At 41.2% G+C, this 18,511-nt stretch overlaps 1 protein-coding gene across 1 annotated transcript in view; it reads left to right on the forward strand.

Annotated features, from left to right (window-relative positions):
* The window catches only part of LOC145531020 (piezo-type mechanosensitive ion channel component 2-like), a 41,908-nt gene extending 23,987 nt beyond the window's left edge, over positions 1–17,921 (forward strand). Inside the window, exon 9 of the mRNA XM_081552350.1 lies at positions 17,231–17,921. Coding sequence (XP_081408476.1) covers positions 17,231–17,350 — 120 coding nt within the window. The 3' untranslated portion in view covers positions 17,351–17,921. The remainder of the gene's footprint in view (positions 1–17,230) is intronic.
* Positions 17,922–18,511: the final 590 nt, after the last annotated feature.

Consider the following 18,511-nt stretch of genomic DNA (forward strand, 5'->3'; position numbering starts at 1 on the left):
TGGAATTGTGTTGAAACTATAAACATTTATAGTTCAATCTGGAGAGAATTGCTTTGTAACAATATTTAGTATCCAAGCCATGAACATGGTTTATTTATTCATTTAGCTCTTTAATTTCTCTTCACATTACTTTCTACTTTCTAGTCATTTATTTTTGGCAATGATTTTTAGAAAACTAATTTTGTATTGGGTTATAGCCTATTAACAAACAATCTTGTGGTAGTTTCAGGTGAAGAGTGAAGGGATTCAGCCACACATAGACATGTATCCATTCTCCCCCAAACTCCACTCCCATCCAGGCTGCCATATAACATCCAGCAGAGTTCCATGTGCTAGGCAGCAGGTCCTTGTTGGTTACCCATTTTAAATACAGCAGTGGACTTACTTGCAAAAACAGAAAGAGACTCACAGACTTAGGGAACAAACTTGTGGTTGCGGGTGGGGGGACGGAGAAGAATGAGGGAAAGGGATAGTTAGGAATTGGGATGAACACATACATTCTACTTTCTAATATACAGGTCTCGCACACCTTTAGTTATCCTTAAATATTTCATGTTTTTATACTATTATCATTGAAATTGTTTAGAAATTCATTTCCAACTATTTGCTGCTAGAATTGATTTTACATATTGACTTTGTATCCTATGATCTTATTAAAGGTATTTATGAGTCCTAGTAGTTATTTTCACATATTATTTAAAAATCTTCACATAAATAATCATCGACTCTTTGAGACCCCATGAACTATACAGTCCATGGAATTCTCCAGGCCAGAATACTGGAGTGGGTAGACTTTCCCTCTCCATGGGATCTTTTCCTAACCCAGGGATCGAACCCAGGTCTCCCGCATTGCAGGCAGATTCTTTACCAGCTGAACCACAAGTGAAGCCCTTACATAAATAATCACGGCATCTGTAAGTTTAGGGGGTCTCGTTCTTTCTTTCCAATCTATGCAACTTTTTCTTTTCCTTGCTCTATTATACTAGCCAGGAATTTCAGTACACTAGTGAAGGAGAAAGGTGAGAGCAGACGTTCTTGCCTAGCTCGCAATCTCAGGAGAAAAGCCTCCAATGTTTCAGCAATAAATATGATGTTAACTAGCATTTTCACTTTTCTCTTCTCAGATTGAAAAGGTGCTCTTCTCATTCAAGTTTGCTGGCAGTTTTGGTCACAAATAGGCACTGAATTTTGTCAGATCTTTTGAAATGATCATATTATTTTACCCGTTTATTTTGTCAATATGGTCAATTATATTGGCTGATTTTTAAATGTTATACCATCTTTGTGTTCCTTGGGAAAACTCTACTTAATTATGATGTATTATCATTTTATATATCACTGGATTTCATTTGTTAGTATTATATTAGGGATTTTTGTTTCATGAGGAATATTGGTCTGTACTTTTTTTTTTTTTTTACAATGCTTCTGTCAGGTTTTGGTATCAGGATTATGCTGACTTCCTAAGATGATTTGAGAAACATTTTCTTCTCAGTTTTTGGAAAGAGTTTGTGTAAGAGTTGTATTATTTCTTCTTCATGTGTTTAATAATACCTCCCCTCTGTAGAAAAGCACTCTGGGCCTGGAAATTCTTTTCATGGAAACAATAACAAACTCAGTTGTGTTAATAGTTATTGGACCATTCATAGCATCTATTTCAAGCTGTATCAGTTTTGATAAGTTTCTTTTTCAAGGAATTTGTTCACCTCATGTATGTAGCTGAGCTTGTTGGCATAGAGTCTCATAAAATTTCCTTGTTTTTTGGTGTCTGTAGGATCTGTAACAATATCCTCTCTTTTATTTCTGATCCTGGTTATCTGTGAGTTTTCCTCTTTTCTCTCAGCTCTGCTAGGGATTTTAAAAGATTTATTGAGGTATAATAGACATAATAAAATGAACAAATTTAAAGTATACGATTGGATGAGTGCTGACATTCATGTACATCTATGAAATGAAAAGCACAATCAAGGGTGGGAGGAATTGGGAGACTGGGATTGACACATATACACAGTTGATACTATGTATAAAATAGATAACCGATGAGAACCTACTGTATAGTACAGAGAACTTTACGTAATGAAATATGGTGACCTGAATGGGAAGGAAGTCCAAAAGGGGGAGGATATATGTTTATGTAAAGCTGATTCATTTTGCTGTACAGTAGAAACTAGTGCAATGTTGTAAAGCAACTATTCTCCAATAAAAATCAATTTAAAAGACCCCGCAATCAAGATAATGAGCACTTCCATTGCCCACAAAAGTCTACTCATGACTCAGCGCAACTCCTCTCTCCCTCCACTCCCATCTCCAGGCAACCATTGATTTGCTCTCTATAACTAGGGATTAGTTTGCATTTTCTAGGTGTTTCTATGTTTTCATACACGAGTTTTAAGAGTTCCTTCTGAATTTTAGAGAACAATCCTTCATCAAATATGCCTTTTGCATATATTTTCTCTCAGTCTGTGGCTTGACTTTTTATTCTCTTGACAATGTCTTTCACAGAGCAGACATTTTTTAATTTTAATGACATACAGCCTGTCAGTTCTTTCTTTTCATGAACTGTGCCTTGGCGAGATTCGCACATGCTCTGAATTCCCTCTGACTCCTTAAGTGGGCCAGGATGGCTGTTGTGGACTGGAGGTGGGTATTTTTTGTCCCCCAGGTCAGTTAGGCTCTGGTAAAAGCCCAGCAGGTTAAGCTCTGCTTAACTAGTTTCTTCGGAGGTTGTTGTTGTTAGTTACTAGGTCCAGTCCTACTCTTTGGTGACCCCATGGACTGTAGCCATCTAGGCTCCTCTGTCCATGGGATCTCCCAGTCAAGAATACTGGAGAGGGGGTTGCCATTTCCTCCTCCAGGGGATCTCCCAATCCAGGGATCAAACCCGCGTCTCCTGCATTGGCAGATGGAGTCTTTACCATCTGAGCCACCTGGGAAGCCCCAGCAAACTGCCCTCTCTGTTGCAAGCAGCATGCTCTTTCATATTTCAGAACAATTCCTTTGCCCCTACTCCTGCCAAGAGTACAAGGGGGGGTTTTCTCCATTTGCTGTGAGGACCTGGTCTACCTCCCGAAGGTAAAAGCCACAGATGTGTGGGTCCCCTTGGCATTTCCATCACTAAGACTTGTCCCCACTGAGCCTCCACGGTTTTACAGCCCAGCTTTCCTTACCTTATCACTGGTTCCCACCAGGTTTGTGCTTGTGGATTTCGACTCCAGTAAGCTGTGATTCTCTGTATTTGCCTCTTGGTCTTGGCAGTTTGGGGGGCCATAGTTTGCCCTGTGACCTCACCTCTCTGACAGGTCTAAGACGACTTGTTGGTTTTTCAGTATGCTCATCTTTGTACTTGTTTAAGTACAAAGAGTGGCCAGTTCCAGCTTCCCACATGCCAGACTGGAAACTGGAAGTCCACATTGTGTTTCAAATGTTGGTTCCCTATGTTCACTGCTGGTGTATACAGATGTGGTCAATGTTTGCATGCTGATCTTGCAACACTGCTAAATTCATTAATGACTACTAGGAGGGTTATTTGAAGATGCCTTTGGGTTTTATATGTAGACAATCATGTCATGTGCAAACACAGTTTTATTTCACTTATTTCATTCTTTCTAATCTCTATGCTTTATATTTCTTTTCCTTCTTGATTTTTATGTTTTTGCTTTGTTTTTTGTTTTTGGCTTGCAGGATCTTAGTTCCCTGACCATGGACTGAACTTGGGCCCTTGGCAGTGAAAGAGCAAAGTCCTAACCACTAGACCACCAGGGAATTCCCTTTTTATTGTCTTATTAAAGTAGCTGGAACTTTCAGTTCTATGGTAACAGTGGTGAGTTGGACATTCTCGCTTTGCTCTCAGTCTTACAAAGAAAGCATCTCTTCCCATGAATTATGTTAGCTAAAGATTTTTGAAGTGTTTATTAAAGGCTTAATATCTCTTCTATTCCTAGTTTGCTGAGAGTTTTTATTGTGAATGGATATTGAATTTTGTTAAAGGCCTCTCCCACACCTGGTGAGATGATCCTATTCTTCTCTTCTATGGTCTGAAGACAGGAATTACATTGATTTATTTTCCAATGTTAAACCAGTCTTAGTTCCAGAATAAACCCCCATTCATTATGAGTATTAGTATTATATATATGTATATATATCATTGGATGCAACTGGGAAGTATTCTGTCAAGGAATTTTGCATTTGTGCTTATGAGGGACACTGTGCTATAGCTTTCTGTTCCTATGTTAATCTGGTTTTAGTCTCAGAGTAATGCTGGTTTCATAAAATGAGTTTGGAAGTGCGCTCTCCGGTTTTCTGGAATTTTGCACAGAGTTGGTATTATTTCTTCCTTAAATATTTCGTAGAAGTCACCAGCACAGCCATTTTGGCCTGGAGTTGTCTTTGCCAGTTTTATTTTAGTTGAATTTATTGACAAATCATTACATTCACTTAATATCCTTTTCTTGCCTATAGGCTCTTTAATGATGTCTCTAATTCTGCTGTGGTAATTTATATCTTCTTACTATTCCCTCCTGATAAATCTGACAAGGAGTTTATAAATTTTATTGACATTTTTAATAAGTTTTTGCTTTTATTGATTTTACTATATTGTTTTTCAGTTTTCTCTAATACTTTGGGCTTATTTTACCTTCATTTATTTATTTTTGATTTTTATGGTGGAACTTTCGGTCTTTTGAGTTTTTCCCTACTTTTCTAATATAAGCAATAATGCTTGAGATTTCCCTTAAAGCATTAACTGCATCCCATAAATTCTAAGTCATGTTCTAATTTTGATTCAATTCAAATATTTGATTCAATTCAAATATTTTGTTATTTCTATTCTTCTTTAATCCATGGGTTATTTAAAAGTATGCACTGTAGTTTCAAAATCTGTAATTTTTCAGATATTCCAATACTGATTTCTAATTTAATTCCATTGTGGTGAGAGAATATTATTTGTAGAATTTTTAGTCTTTTTAAGTTTATTGAGTTATTTTAGGGTCCATAATATGACCTATCTTAATGAATGTTTCACGTGTCCTTGGTAAGAATTTTGTTCTGCCACTGTTCTTGATAGTATTGTTAATTCTTCTCTATCTTTACTGATTTTCCATCTAGCTATTTTATCAATTATTGAGAGAAGGCCATCAAAAACTGTAATTAACTCTGGATTTGTCTGTTTCTCCTTTGAAATCCGTCAGTTTTTTCTTCATATATTTTGAAGTCCTATTACTTGGTGAATAAATACTTAGTATGATTAGGTCATTTTGATGAACTGTCCCCTTTATTGTTATGAAATGATCCTCTTTATTTTTTTTAAAAAGCTTTCAATTCTGTATTGTTAAAAAAAGTGAAAGTGTTAGTTGCTCAGTCGTGTCCAACACTTTGCAACCCCATGGACTCCTCTGTCCATGTGATTCTCCAGGCAAGCATACTGGAATGGGTTGCCATGCCCTCCTCCAGGGGATCTTTCCAACCCAGGAACTGAACCCAGGCCTCCTGCATTGCAGGCAGATTCTTTACCATCTGAGCCACCAGGGAAGTCCAAGGAGTATAGCCAATTAACGGACTTCACAGATACACATAGCCAATTAACAATTTTGTGATAGTTTCAGGTGAACAGCAAAAAGATTCAGCCATACATATACATGTATCCATCCTCCCCCCAATCTCCCCTCCTATCCAGGGTGCCCTGTAACTTTGAGCAGAGTTGCCTGTGCTATACAACAGGTCCTTGTTGGATATGAAATGGTCCTCTTTAACCTTGTAATTGTCATTGTTCTTAAATCCACTTTGATCTATTCAATATAGCAGCTCCAGCTGCTTTCTTCTGGTTAGTGTTAGTAATGTATCTTTTTCCATCCTTTTATAAGTTTAGAAGTGGGTTTATAGACAGCACAGAGTTAGTTATTGTTTCTATATCCAATGTTACAGTCACTTCCTTGGTGCATCTAGACTATTTGCAGTTAATGTAATCATTGACATGGTTGAGTCTGAATTTTCTTGTTGCATTTGTTAATATGTACCATTGGTTTTCCATTTCCCTTTTCCTCTTTTTCTTTGTGGTTGGAAAGAGGTTCAAGGCCACAGCACAGGGAGTGGAACCGCAAATAAAGTCTAATCGTCCCCATGAGTTGAGCAGAGTTTGGGGTCTCTGGAGGCCATGATGGTGAGAGTTTGCAAGTCAGAGTAGGGAGGAGAGAATGCTGAAGACAGAAAAAATATTGGACATCTGTGGAGGGCTCCTCTGAGTCTGTAGCTTTGTGTTGATCAAGGAAGCTATCAAGGTAGTAAGCAAAAAACACTGGAAAGCAACAGGGAGAATAATATCTGGAGCTCCAAATGGCCAGAAATAATTTATAATCCTGTGACCCATAGTGGAAAGACTTCATAGAACATGGGGTATAGAGTATGGTCCCTGACCAGGGACCAGAGTCTCAGGTGTTGCTTGTTCTTTATTTAATTGGTTTCTGCTTTTATCTTTCTTATTTCCTTTATTCTCTTACTTGGGCTTAATTTGCTCTTCTTTTTCCAGCTTTTTCAATGGTAAATTATATCATTGATTTTAAATCTTTCTCTCTTTTCCAAAATGAATTAAAATCTATAAAAATCTCTCTAAGCACTGTCAACTGCATCTGACAACTCTTGTTGAATTTTCATTGTCATTCGTTGAACTATTTAAAAATGTTTCTTTGTGATTCCATCTCTGGGTCATGGGTTATTTAAACATTTGTTGCTTAATTTGCAAATATTTGGGACCTTTCCTATACGTCTTTTTTGATTTCTAATTCAATTCTATTCTGTTTGTGCATGCTCAGTCACTTCAGTTGTGTCTGAATCTTTGTGACCCAATGATCTGTAGCTGGTCTGGCTCTTCTGTCAGTGGGATTTTTCAGGCAAGAATACTGGACCGTGCCCTCCTTCAGGGGATCTTCCTGACCCAGGGATCAAACCTGCATCTCCTGCATTGAAGGCAGATTCTTTACTGCTGAGCCACTATTCTGTTTTTAGGGGAAAAGAAACCTCAGTAATTTTCAATCTTTTGAAATGTATTGAGACATTTTATGACCCAGCACATGGTCTATCTCGATACATATTACACGTTTACATGAAAGAATCTATATTCTGTAGCTGCTGGGTATGGTGTACTGACTATGTCATAAGGAAAAATAGTCGATAATGTTGAAATGTTTTGTATGTTTAATTTTGAGGGATCCCTAGTTTTACTACTGATTTCAGAGAGTGAGTGTTAAAATCCGTCTATGATTATGGAATTTTCTATCCCTTTGATTCTATCAAGTTTTTATGTTATGCATTTTGAAACTTCAGCTTTAAGACACATATACATTTATGGTTGTCATGTTTTCTTGAAGGACTATGAAATATTTTCATTATTGTTATGAAATGTTCCTTTTTATCCCTGGTAATATGTTTCTTGTAAGTAAGAAACCTTAACCCTATCATTTTGCTATTTGTTTTTAATCTTTCTTTCTTCTGCTTTTTGCCTTCTCTTGGGTTTAACACAAATTCTTTTTTGTATCTTTAATATTCCATATAATTCCTTATTTTCTTTTCAAATGTGCATCTTTAAGCTTCATTTTTAATGTCTGTTCCAGGGATTATAATAGGCATTACTTTTCCCCTTATTTTTTTATTTTGGTAAAACAGGCCTAAAATTTACCATCTAATCATTTCAGCTATTTTCAGTGGTCTTAACTACATTCATTACCCACTGCCATCACCACCATCCATTTCTTGGACTCTTTCTATCTTGTAAACCTGAAACTCTGCCCCCCTTAAACATTAACTCTGCATTCTTCCCTTTTCCCAGCATCTAGCAATTAGCACTATTTCTGTTTCTGTGACTTTGACTACTCTAAAAACCTCACATGTAGGTGGGATCATACAGTATTTTTGTAACTAGATTATTGTATTTAGCATAATGTTCTCAAGATTCATTCATGTTGTAGCAGGTGTCAGAATTTCCTGCCTTTTTAAAGCTTAATAAGTCTAGTATATGTATACACCACATCTTGCTTATCTGTTCATCCATTGATGGGCACGTGAGTTGCCTCCACGTTTTGTGAATGATGCTGCTAGGGACACGGTTATACCAATCTCTCGGAAACACTGTTTTCAATTTCTTTGGGTGTAAACCTAGATGTGGAATTGCTGGTTCACAGGGTGATTCTATTTTTAAATTTTTTAGGAATCACCATAATGTTACGTACAGAGGTTGTATCCTTTTACATTCCCACCAACAGTGCACTAGAGTTCCAATGTCTCTACGTTCGCACCAACAGTATTACTTTCTGATTTTTTTATACTAGTCACCCTAATGGGAGGCTTCCCTGGTAGTTCAGCTGGTAAAGAATCCGCGTGCAAAGCGGGAGACCTGGGTTCGATCCCTGGGTTGGGGAGATCCCCTGGAGGAGGGCATGGCAGCCCACTCCAGTGTTCTTGCCTGGAGAATCCCCACGGACCGAGGAGCCTGGCGGGCTACAGTCCAAGGGGTTGCAAAGAGACCGATGCAACTAAGCACAGCACCCTAATGGGCATTAGGGTAGTTAGTTCATTGTAGTTTTGATAGTGCTTTTCAAATAATTGTTGAGATTGAGCATCTTTTCATGTGCTTATTGGTCATTCATGTATCTTCTTTTGAGAAATATCTGTTCAAATCCTTTGCCCATTTTTTTTTTAAATCGAATTGTTTGGGGTTTTTTGGTAAGTTTTATAAATTCTCTCTGTTTTCGGGATATTAATTCCTTATCAGTTATACAATTTGCAAATATTTCCTCCCATTCTATGAGTTGCTTTGTTATTCTGTGGATAGTATCAGTTGAGGCACATGTTTTTAAAATTTTAATGAAATCTTTTTTTGCAGGTGTCTTTGGTGTCATGCCCAAGGAATTATTGCCACATCTAATATCATGAAGTGTTTTCCACTAAGAATATTATAATTTGTAGTCTTGCTTTAGCTTTTTTATGCATTTTGAGTTAGTTTGTGGACATGTTTTTCGATTAGGGTCCAACTTCATTATTTTGCATGTGCGTGTCCAGTCCTTTCCCCATTGAACAGTCTTGACATTTTCATCAAAAGTCATTTGACCATATATGCATGAGTTTGTGTTGTTGTTGTTCAGTCACTAAACCATGTCTGACTCTTTGCAATCCCATGGACTGCAGCATACCAGGCTTCCCTGTCCTTCACTATCTCCCAGAGTTGGTTCAAACTCATGTCCACTGAGTCTGTGATGCCATCCAATCCATTGGTCTATATGTCTGTTTTTATGCCAATATCACATTGTTTAGATTACTATAGTTTTGTGTTAAGTGTTGAATCAAGAAGTATGAGTCTTCTGTTTTTTTCTCCTTTTTCAAGATTGTTTTAGCTATTTGGGGGGCCCATGAGATTCCACATGAATTTTAGAATGGGTTTTTCCATTTCTGCAAAAAATGATATTGGGGTTTTGACAGTGATTCCATTGACTCTATAGGTTGCTTAAGGTGGCATTGACATTGTAACAATATTCAGTTTTCCAGCCTGTGAACATGGGATGTGTTTCCATTTACTTATGTCTTTCTTAATTTCTTTCATCAATATTTTGTGGCTTTCATTGTACCATCCTTCTCCTTGGCTAATTTAACTCCAAAATATTTTATCTTTTTTGGCACTATTATAAATGAAATTTTTTCTTAATTTCTTTTTTGTTCACTGTTAGTGTATAGGATGCAACTGCTTTTTGTGTATTGACTCTAAACCCAACTACTCTGTGGACTTCACTCATTAGTTCTAATAATTGTTTTGTGGAATCTTTAGAATATCTTACATATGAGATGATATCATCTGTGAACAGATATAAGTTTACTTCTTCCTTTCCAATTTGGAAGTCTTTTCTTTCTCTTTCCTAATTTCTTGGGCTAGAACTTTCTGTACTAAGTTGAATAGAAGTGGTGAAAATGGCTTGTCCTTTCCTTGTTCCTGATCTCAGAGGGAAATCTTGCAGTCTTTTACTATTGAACATGATGCTGTTTATCCAGTCATCTGTGATGGACACTTGCTCTGTGTTCACTTTTGGCCATTGTGAATAATGCTGCTGTGAACATGGGTATGGCACATCATCCAATGTCTTTAGTTTTAACATCAGGGGAATGCTCGTCTCATAAAGTGAGTTCAAAAGTGTGCTCACTTCACCTGTTTTCTGGAACAGCCTGGGCATTATTGGTGTTATTACCTCATAAGATGTTTGGTAGAACTTGCCTCAGAAGCAATCTGGGCCAAGTTTTCTTTGTTGGAAGATTTTAAGCTGAGAATTCAATTTCTTCAGTAAATTTAGGCATATTTTAGGTTATATCTTCCTTGAGTTTTGGTGTTTGGTGTCTTCCAATAATTTGTCCATTTCATCTAAATTGTTGAATTTATGTCATAGAGAGATCACCTTACCATCCTTGTGTGTGTGTGTGTGTGTGTGTGAGTGTGTGTGTGTGAGTGTGTGTGTGTGTGTGAGTGTGTGTGTGTGTGTGTGAGTGTGTGTGTGGTCTTAGTTGCAGCATGTGGGATCTAGTTACTTGACTGGGGATTGAACCTAGGTCTCCTGCATTGGGAGCCCAGAGTCTTAGCCACTGGACCATCAGGGAAGTCTCATCACAACATCCTTTTAATTTCTGTAGCTTCTGTCATGATAGTCCATTTTCCACTTCTGATATTTATAATTTGTGTCTTTTCTCTGTTTATTTTGGTGAGTCTGCCTAGAGTTTTGTCAAGTATATTGATTTTTCAAATAACTAACTTTTAAAAATTGATTTATTTTCTCTATTTTCGGTTATACTAATTTCTGCTCTTTATTGTTTCATTCCTTCTTCTTTCTTTGGGTTTAATTTACTCTTTGTTTCTAAAGTGGAATTCTAGATTGTTTATTTGATACTTTCTCTTTGACCTCTCTGTGATTTAGAGATGGGTTGCTTAATTTAAAAATATATGTGGATTTTCTGGGTATCTGTTATTGATTTCTAGTTTAGGTCCATCATGGTCTGAGAAAATACACTGTATAATTTTAATTCCTTTAAGGCTGTTAACTTTTTAACGGCCCAGAATGTACTTCATTTTGCTGAATGTTCCACTTACATTTGAAAAGAATCAGTGTTCTGTTACCATTGGCTGAAGAGGTCTATAAATGTCAACTAAGTCAAGTTGATGGTGTTGTTCAGCTCTTCTATATCTTTGCTGAATTTCTGTCTGCTTATTCTGTTGATTGCTGAGAAGCTGGTGATGAGGTTTCCAAATATAATTGTGGGTTTGTCTATTTCTTCTTCAATCAGGTTTTATCTTGTAGAGTTTGGTCCCTGGCCATTGGAGCACCCATATTTGGGATGGTTATATCTTTTTGGTAAATTCTTCTCCTTATGTAATGGCTCTATTTGTGCCTGGTGGTTTTCTTTCTACTGAAGTCTTCTTTAAAAGAATTGTTAACCATTAACAAATGGTTAATATAGCCACTTCTGCTTTTTTTTTTAAGATTTGTTATGTGGATCATTTTTAAGGTCTGTATTGAATTTGTTACAACACTGCTTGTTTTATGTTTTGGTTTTCTGACTGTGGGACATGTGGGATCTGAGCTCCCCAGCCAGGGGTTGAACCTGTACCCCTGCACTGGAAGGTGAAGTCTTAACCACTGGGCAGCCGGGGCGCTCCTTGTCAGCTTTGATTTGTGTTAACTGTGTATTTTTTTTCCCCTCCTTTTACTTTTAATCTATCAGTGTGAGCAGCCAGCAAACTTTTTCTTTAAAGGGCTGGTAAGTGAATATCTCAGGCTTTGTGACCACATATGGCCTCTCTCTCCTTTTCTTCCTCCTCTGCTTCACAACCCTCAGCAATTGTAAAAACCATTCTCTAAAACAGGTCATTCGCGGGATTTGTCCTGTGAGCAAGTTTGTTGGTTAAATTTAAGATGCATATCTTAGAGACAGCGTCTAATTGGATCATTTCCCTCCCCCAATCCAATTTCTGTTTTTAATTGCTGTATTTGAACCATTCAGGTTTAATGCAATTATTGCTACAGTTGAATTTAGGTCTACCATTTTATTATTTCTCTATCTTTCTCATTTTTTTCTCTGTTCCTTTTTCTGACTTCTTTTGAATTACTTGAAGTCCTTTATTTTTAGTATTCCATTTATTTTGTCTATTTGATTTTTGGCTGTATTTCTATGTTACTTTTTAGTTGTTGCTTTAGATAATATTTATCTCTCCAACTTTTCACCATCTGTTTAGTGTTAATATGTTACTACTGTTTGTAAAATATAGAAATCTTATAATCATCTTTATCATCTCGATTCTATACCTTACCTTCTAATTATTACATATCTTACATCTGCATACATTGAATTTCCCAGACAATGTCACCATGATTGCTTTTTAAAGTCATATATTTTTAAAAGTACTCAAGAGAAGAAAAGTGTCCATTATATTTACCCAGATATTTATCTGTTCTTTTGCGCTTCCTTCATTCCTGATGTTCTGAGTTTTCCTCTGATATCATTTCCCCTTTGCCTGGAGAACATTCTTTCAGATTTCTTTTTGAGCAAGTCTGCTGGTGATGAATTCTTTCCGTTTTCTTTTTTTTCTTCTTCTGACTACGTCTCTATTTTGCCTTCACTCTTAAGAAAAATATTTTTGCTGGATTTAGAATTCTGAGTTGACAGTTCCTTTGTTGTGAATTTTCAAGGATGCTATATTATTTCCTTGTCTCCTGACCACCATTGTTTCTGCTGAATGGTCTCCAGGCGTTACTCACCTTCAGGGAAGGCATCATTTTTCTCTGTCTGCTTTCAATCTTTATCTGTGGCTTTCAATCACTTGATTCTGATGTTTCTGGGTGTGGTTTTCTTGGAGTTTATCCTGTTTGGAGGTCTTAAAGCCTTTTGAACCTGTAAAATTTATGTCTTTTGACATATTTGGGAAAGTTTAGCCATTATTCTTTGAAAAAATTGTTTTGCTTGGATTCCGGTGGAAATTGTGAATGTTTGGCCACTCAAAATACATAAGTTCTGGAGATCTACTGTAAAACACAGGGCCTAGGATTAACAATACTGTATTGTATGCTCTATTTGTTTTGGCCACACCAGGTGGCATGTGGGATCTTAGTTCCCCAACCAGGGATTGAACGTACATCCCCTGCATTGGAAGCACCGAGTTAACCACTGGACTTCAAGGGAAGTCCTTGTATACTTTAAAAAGCACAAATTGTAGACTTTAAAAAAAATTGTGAAGAGGGTAGATCTTATGTTAAAAGTTCTTACCACAAAAGGAAAAAAAAAAAACAAACCAGTAGCAGGATTCTTTCCAAGGTGATGGGTGAGGTTAAGGCATTGATAGTGATCTGAGAGCGAAGATGGTGTCCCAGGGCATGTAGTTAGCCCAGTTGCAATTATCTATAATTTGTAATGTAAATTACAATTAAATATATAATTTACTGCATTAGCTATCTATAAAGTTTTATGTCAGTCATATTTTCCTAAAGTAGTTAAAAAAATTTTTTTTCTGACCCTGTCTCTTCCTCTATTAGGAATTTCAATGATGTATTAGGTCTTACAATATTGACTAACAAGTCCCTGAGGCCCTCATTTTTTAAAATCCTGTCTTTCAGTCCTAAGATTAGATCATTTCCATCGATCTGTTTTCAAGTTTACGGACTCTGTCCTTGTCATCTTCACTCTTCTCTTAGCCCATTCAGTGAAGTGTTTATATCTTCTACTTTGCTTCTCAGATCTAAAAGTTTTATTTCTTTTTAAATAAATGTTTTCTTTAATAAAATTTTACATTTACAGGAGGCTGTGAAGATAATAGAGAGTGTTTACAAATACCCCCCACCTAGTTTTCTGTCATTTTTGAGACTGCACCCAACTACTGCATTTCAGATTCTTTTGTTGAGTATAAGCGCTACTCTATTTCTTCTAAGGGACATGGTGAAGGACAGGAAAAATCTGGCATGCTGCAGTCCATGGGGTCGCAAAGAGTTGGACATGACCGAGCGACTGAGCAACAACAATTTTCCCTAATGTTAACATCTTTCATTGCCACCGTGGCATGTTTTTCAAAACGAAGATACCAACGTGGGTACATTATTATGCTAACCTCCAGACTGTACTCAGATTTCACCAGTTTTCACATGAATGTCTTTTTTTGCCGGGGATCGGGGAGTGGATTTCCAAAATTCAATCCAGGATACAAAACCACATCACATTTAGTGATTCTTCGTTATAGTTTGTCTCTTTTTGCCAAAACTTCTGTTTTTTCCATTCATTTCGAGCCTGTCCGGCTTTACCTCACAGAGCATAACTAGCACAGCCGCTGCTCAGGCCTCGTCTGATAATGCCAGCAACTGGCTCATCTCAGGGTTTTGATGGTCTTTCCCTCGAGGTTTGATCAGATGCTCCTGGTTCTTGGCATGCTGAGTAACGCGGGATTTTTATTCTGGACATATTGTTTGTTTGTGTTATGTGAGAAGACTGGATCCTGTTAAAAACGCCCTGGAGAAAGCGGGCTTCCTTCTTCTTTTTCCATTTCCCCCTCCCCTATCCTTTTTCTGGGCTTCCCTTGTGGTTCAGCTGGTAAAGAATCTGCTTGCAATGCGGGAGACCTTTAGCAGCAAGTTCTGTCTCTTTCTGTGGGTGCTGGCTCCTGCCCATTCAGCCTGCCAACCTCCAGTGGCACTGTTTTCCAATGCCCACGTGCATCCCACTTGGAGGTCAGCATGGACTTGAGTGCTGATGTCTCAGGCCTCAGCTCTGAGGACCTCCAGAAGCCCCTAGCCCTGGAACAGGGGCCTGTGGACCTGTGCTCCCACAGTACCCCTGTCCCTCCAGCCACGGGCCCTGCAGGACTCAGCTGCTGCCTCGGGGAACCTCAGCTGGACTCTGCAGTGCTCTCTCTGTGGGCACTTCTCTGCTTTCCAGGTGTCCATCCGGCAACCCTGGTCATCTCAGCCTACTCAAATCCTCAGCTCTGTTCCCCTGCCGCTCAGGGGGCCCCCTCTGACTGGGGTTCTGCGGGATGTAATGCACCCGGTGGTGAGGAGTGCTCTGGGCCACCAGCTGGGGCATCTGCGCTGCTCATCGCATTTGCCGCCCCCCCCCCCCCCGGGATAGTCCTCTCATGCGCCCGTTTTCTGGTGCCGGAAAAGCATTGTTTTTGGCACATTTGCCTGCTTTTCTTACTTGCTTAGGGCAGGAGAGTGAATCCAGTTCCCCTCCTTCGTGGTGGTTGGAAACGCGTATCAGACCCACTCAGGGAGGCTGGTTTAAACATGGGCTTTTTGCTTCTTTCCAGGCAGAACACCCAGCCCTACCTACCCCCACAGCCCCATCACCATGACCCTGAGCTCCTCTTGTGCGCCCCTGCCCATAAGACAGTGGCTTTCTGGTGGAATTCCCACCACCCCCAGGCTCGAGGGACTTCTCACTGTTTGTCATCCTCCAGTATTTTCAAATAGCTGTCTTTCCTCTTTGTTAAGAGTTTAGACTTGCCCACCATGGGTCTTTCATGACACCATTTGACCCTCTCAAGATGAATGTTGGACTCTGTTCTGTTTTTCACCAATGGAGGGACTCAAGTGTGGCCCATTAGGACACTGGGGTCAGGTCACATGACCAGGAAATGTCAGGACCACTAAGCCTGTCCCACTCGTGCCGTACACGGGACTGGAACAGGCATCCATGACTGCGGAGGCGGCGAACAGCTCTAGGACCGTAGGCTCTATGACACTGGCTCTCACCGGCCATCCTTAAGCAGTGACCTTCACTGCAGCCTGGTTGACCCCAGCCACCCCTGGGTGTTGAAGTGGGTTCCCTCTGCACATGGGAGTCAGGGGGCAGGTATCTGGTGATGTACATCAGAGGACTGTCTCAAAGGTGTCAATTCAACCTGCCTCTCACCTGCATGAAACTCATCCACAGCTCCCCTTGTGCTTAGAATAAAAACTTGGCTCCCGCCTGTGGCCCACAAGGCTGTGCTGCTCACACTCCGGCCCCACCCTCATCCCCATATCCCTCTCTCCTTTCCAGCCTCACTGGCCTCCTTCCTGCTTCTCCCATTTGTCACAGCCTCAGCCACCCCAGGACCTTTGCACAGGCCATTCCCTCTGCCTGAAATTGGTTTCCTCCATCGTCTGCATCATCTTACGCTTACTCATCCTTGCAATCTCAGCTCAGACAGCACTTCCTCAGGGCAAGCCTTCCCACCTGGCCCTCTCCTCAGACCCTTCTCAGAGCTGGACCATCCCCTCTGCCATGACTCTCATCTGTGGGCTGATTATTTATAGCACGTTTCCTCACCAGAGCTGAGGAGGAAGCGGGGCTGCCTTGTCTTCCATCCACAGGAGGAAATGACGCCTTCCTTGGGGCCCAGTAGGCCTGCGGGACTGTGTTCACCAGGTCCAACCCAAGGCGTGTTTGCTTGCTTGCTGACAACTCACTCATGCACCCCCAAGAGCCGAGGCTGGAGGGCCCTGCACTCAGAACCTTTTTCCCAAGGCTCCCAGGACAGCTGGCTAGAGGGAGGGATGTAGGGCGTCTGAGTTCTGTGCTGTCTCTTGCTCTGGGCCCGGAGGGTAGCAGCTCCCACACGTGATGGGGTCCCAATGCCGAGGACGTTCGCGTCTCATGAAATGTGGCCAGGCTACCTCCTGCGGTCTAAATGCCAGGAAACCCTCATTTCAGAGCACCTGCTCTGCTTCTGCCTCCCTCACCTTCAGACAAGGTGGAAACTAAGGCTTGGGGGCCAGCGAGGGGCTGAGGCAGGCAGCCCGGCTGTGTCCACTGTCCTTCTGCGTGGAGCGCCCACCTGGCGTCTTCCCAGCAGCCTCTGGGCGGAGGGAGCAGGAGGACACGAGCCTGACACCTGCCGGCCTCCTGGGCCTTCAGTGATGCTCAGCTGTGCAGAGCCACGGCGCCCGCCCAGGTGCGAGTCCAGGGCCGGGGGAGGCCCGGATGGAAGATGGACGTACAGGGGGCAGGGGGCGGGTGCTGCCTGATGAAGACCCCACACTCCCAGATGGCAGGGCCCTTTGTCACACTCTCGTCTGGCTTCAGGGCCTGAGATGAACACGGTGGTCACTCAATGCATCTTAGTGGCGGGAGAGGGGTCACTCAGTGCATCTCAAGGGAGAGTGCGGGCAGCTGGGCCGGAGGGAAGCTGCCCCACGTGCCCACCAGTTTGTTTCTCAGCCTCCTGTCTCCTTTCCCTCCCCCTCAGGAATGTGTCTCTGGTCAAGAATGTGGAAGCATCCAGCAAACACATGGTGTGTTACACAGACGCAGAGATACGGGACCAACTGGTGTACACACTCAGCCTCGTCGGAGAGAGCCTGTGTAGGTGTCCCTTCCGTGCATACACACATGTGTGTGTGCACACACACACTAGCTTCTGCACCCCTGGGTAGGAACAAGATAATTTGCCCTGCAGCAAATTGCTTACGAAATGCTAGTCTATTAGTCGCTAATGATATCTCCATGGATGGTACAAGGAAGCAGAGTGTTTGGGGTTGGCCTGGAGGCCCCTTCTGGCCTCACGCAGCCCAGACCCCCTCCCACAGGCTGGTTCTGGCTTGTCAGTTGGGAAAAGACTGAGCTTCTCAGGGGTGCATACAGGTGGTGCTTAACAAATACTTTGGGGAGAGGAAGCTGGCTTCCTGCGGTCCCTGCACTGGACCAACTTTGTGGACGCCACAGAAACTCACCCAACCCGTTAACAAAGCAAGGGAGTCAGGCATGATAAAAAAAGTCCAAGGTCACAGGGTTGGGGGAACTAAGTTGACTCGGGGGAGCGGGAGGAGGAGGTGTCTGAGCCACGGAGTTTCCCACGCAGCCAATAGGAAGACATGCTTTCAGATAGCGCCCCCTCCCCCAACCATGTTTGAATTGAACTAAATGTAGGTGAATGTAAACCAGACCTCTGAGTTTTTTTGACTTTGTTTTCTTGCCTGAAGAATGCTCCTTGGCCTTATTCCCAAAGCCCTGAGGACCACAGAGGGGACTGAAGTGAAAATGGCCCACCAGTTAGAAGTTAGTAAGGACCCACCCCCGCCTCGCATCCCTGCCCCTAGATGGTGCTGCCAGGGAAGGCGGGGAAGGGCAGCTCCCCCATCTCCTGAACCCTGCAGGTGGGCCTGAGCAAGGCCCCCTGTGAGCCTGCCTGGCTGGGGTGCAGGGCTGAGCCAGCCGCTGGCAGGTTGACACTGTCTCCAATGTGCGTGGGACCTGGTACTTTTCCAAGGGCTTTTAAATGCATTATCTCGCTGGAGGCTCATTTGAGGCGAGGCCTCGAAGCCGACTGGAAAACAGCTAATTTACTGAATCCTGAATGGAGAGGAAGCAGAAGGCGGCCTGTGTTTTTGCTGAATCTCAAACCAAAACAACCTTTTGTTAAAGAACAAACAAATAAACAAAACCGTTGAAATCAATTCGCCTGGGAACAGTACGAACAGAGGTTCTGGACAGAGCATCTCAGCAGCAAATTCCAGCTCAACGAATGTGG

This window comes from Giraffa tippelskirchi, chromosome 13, assembly GCF_054371585.1.
Source record: "Giraffa tippelskirchi isolate mGirTip1 chromosome 13, T2T-mGirTip1v1.2.pri, whole genome shotgun sequence".
Taxonomy (NCBI): Eukaryota; Metazoa; Chordata; class Mammalia; order Artiodactyla; family Giraffidae; genus Giraffa; species Giraffa tippelskirchi.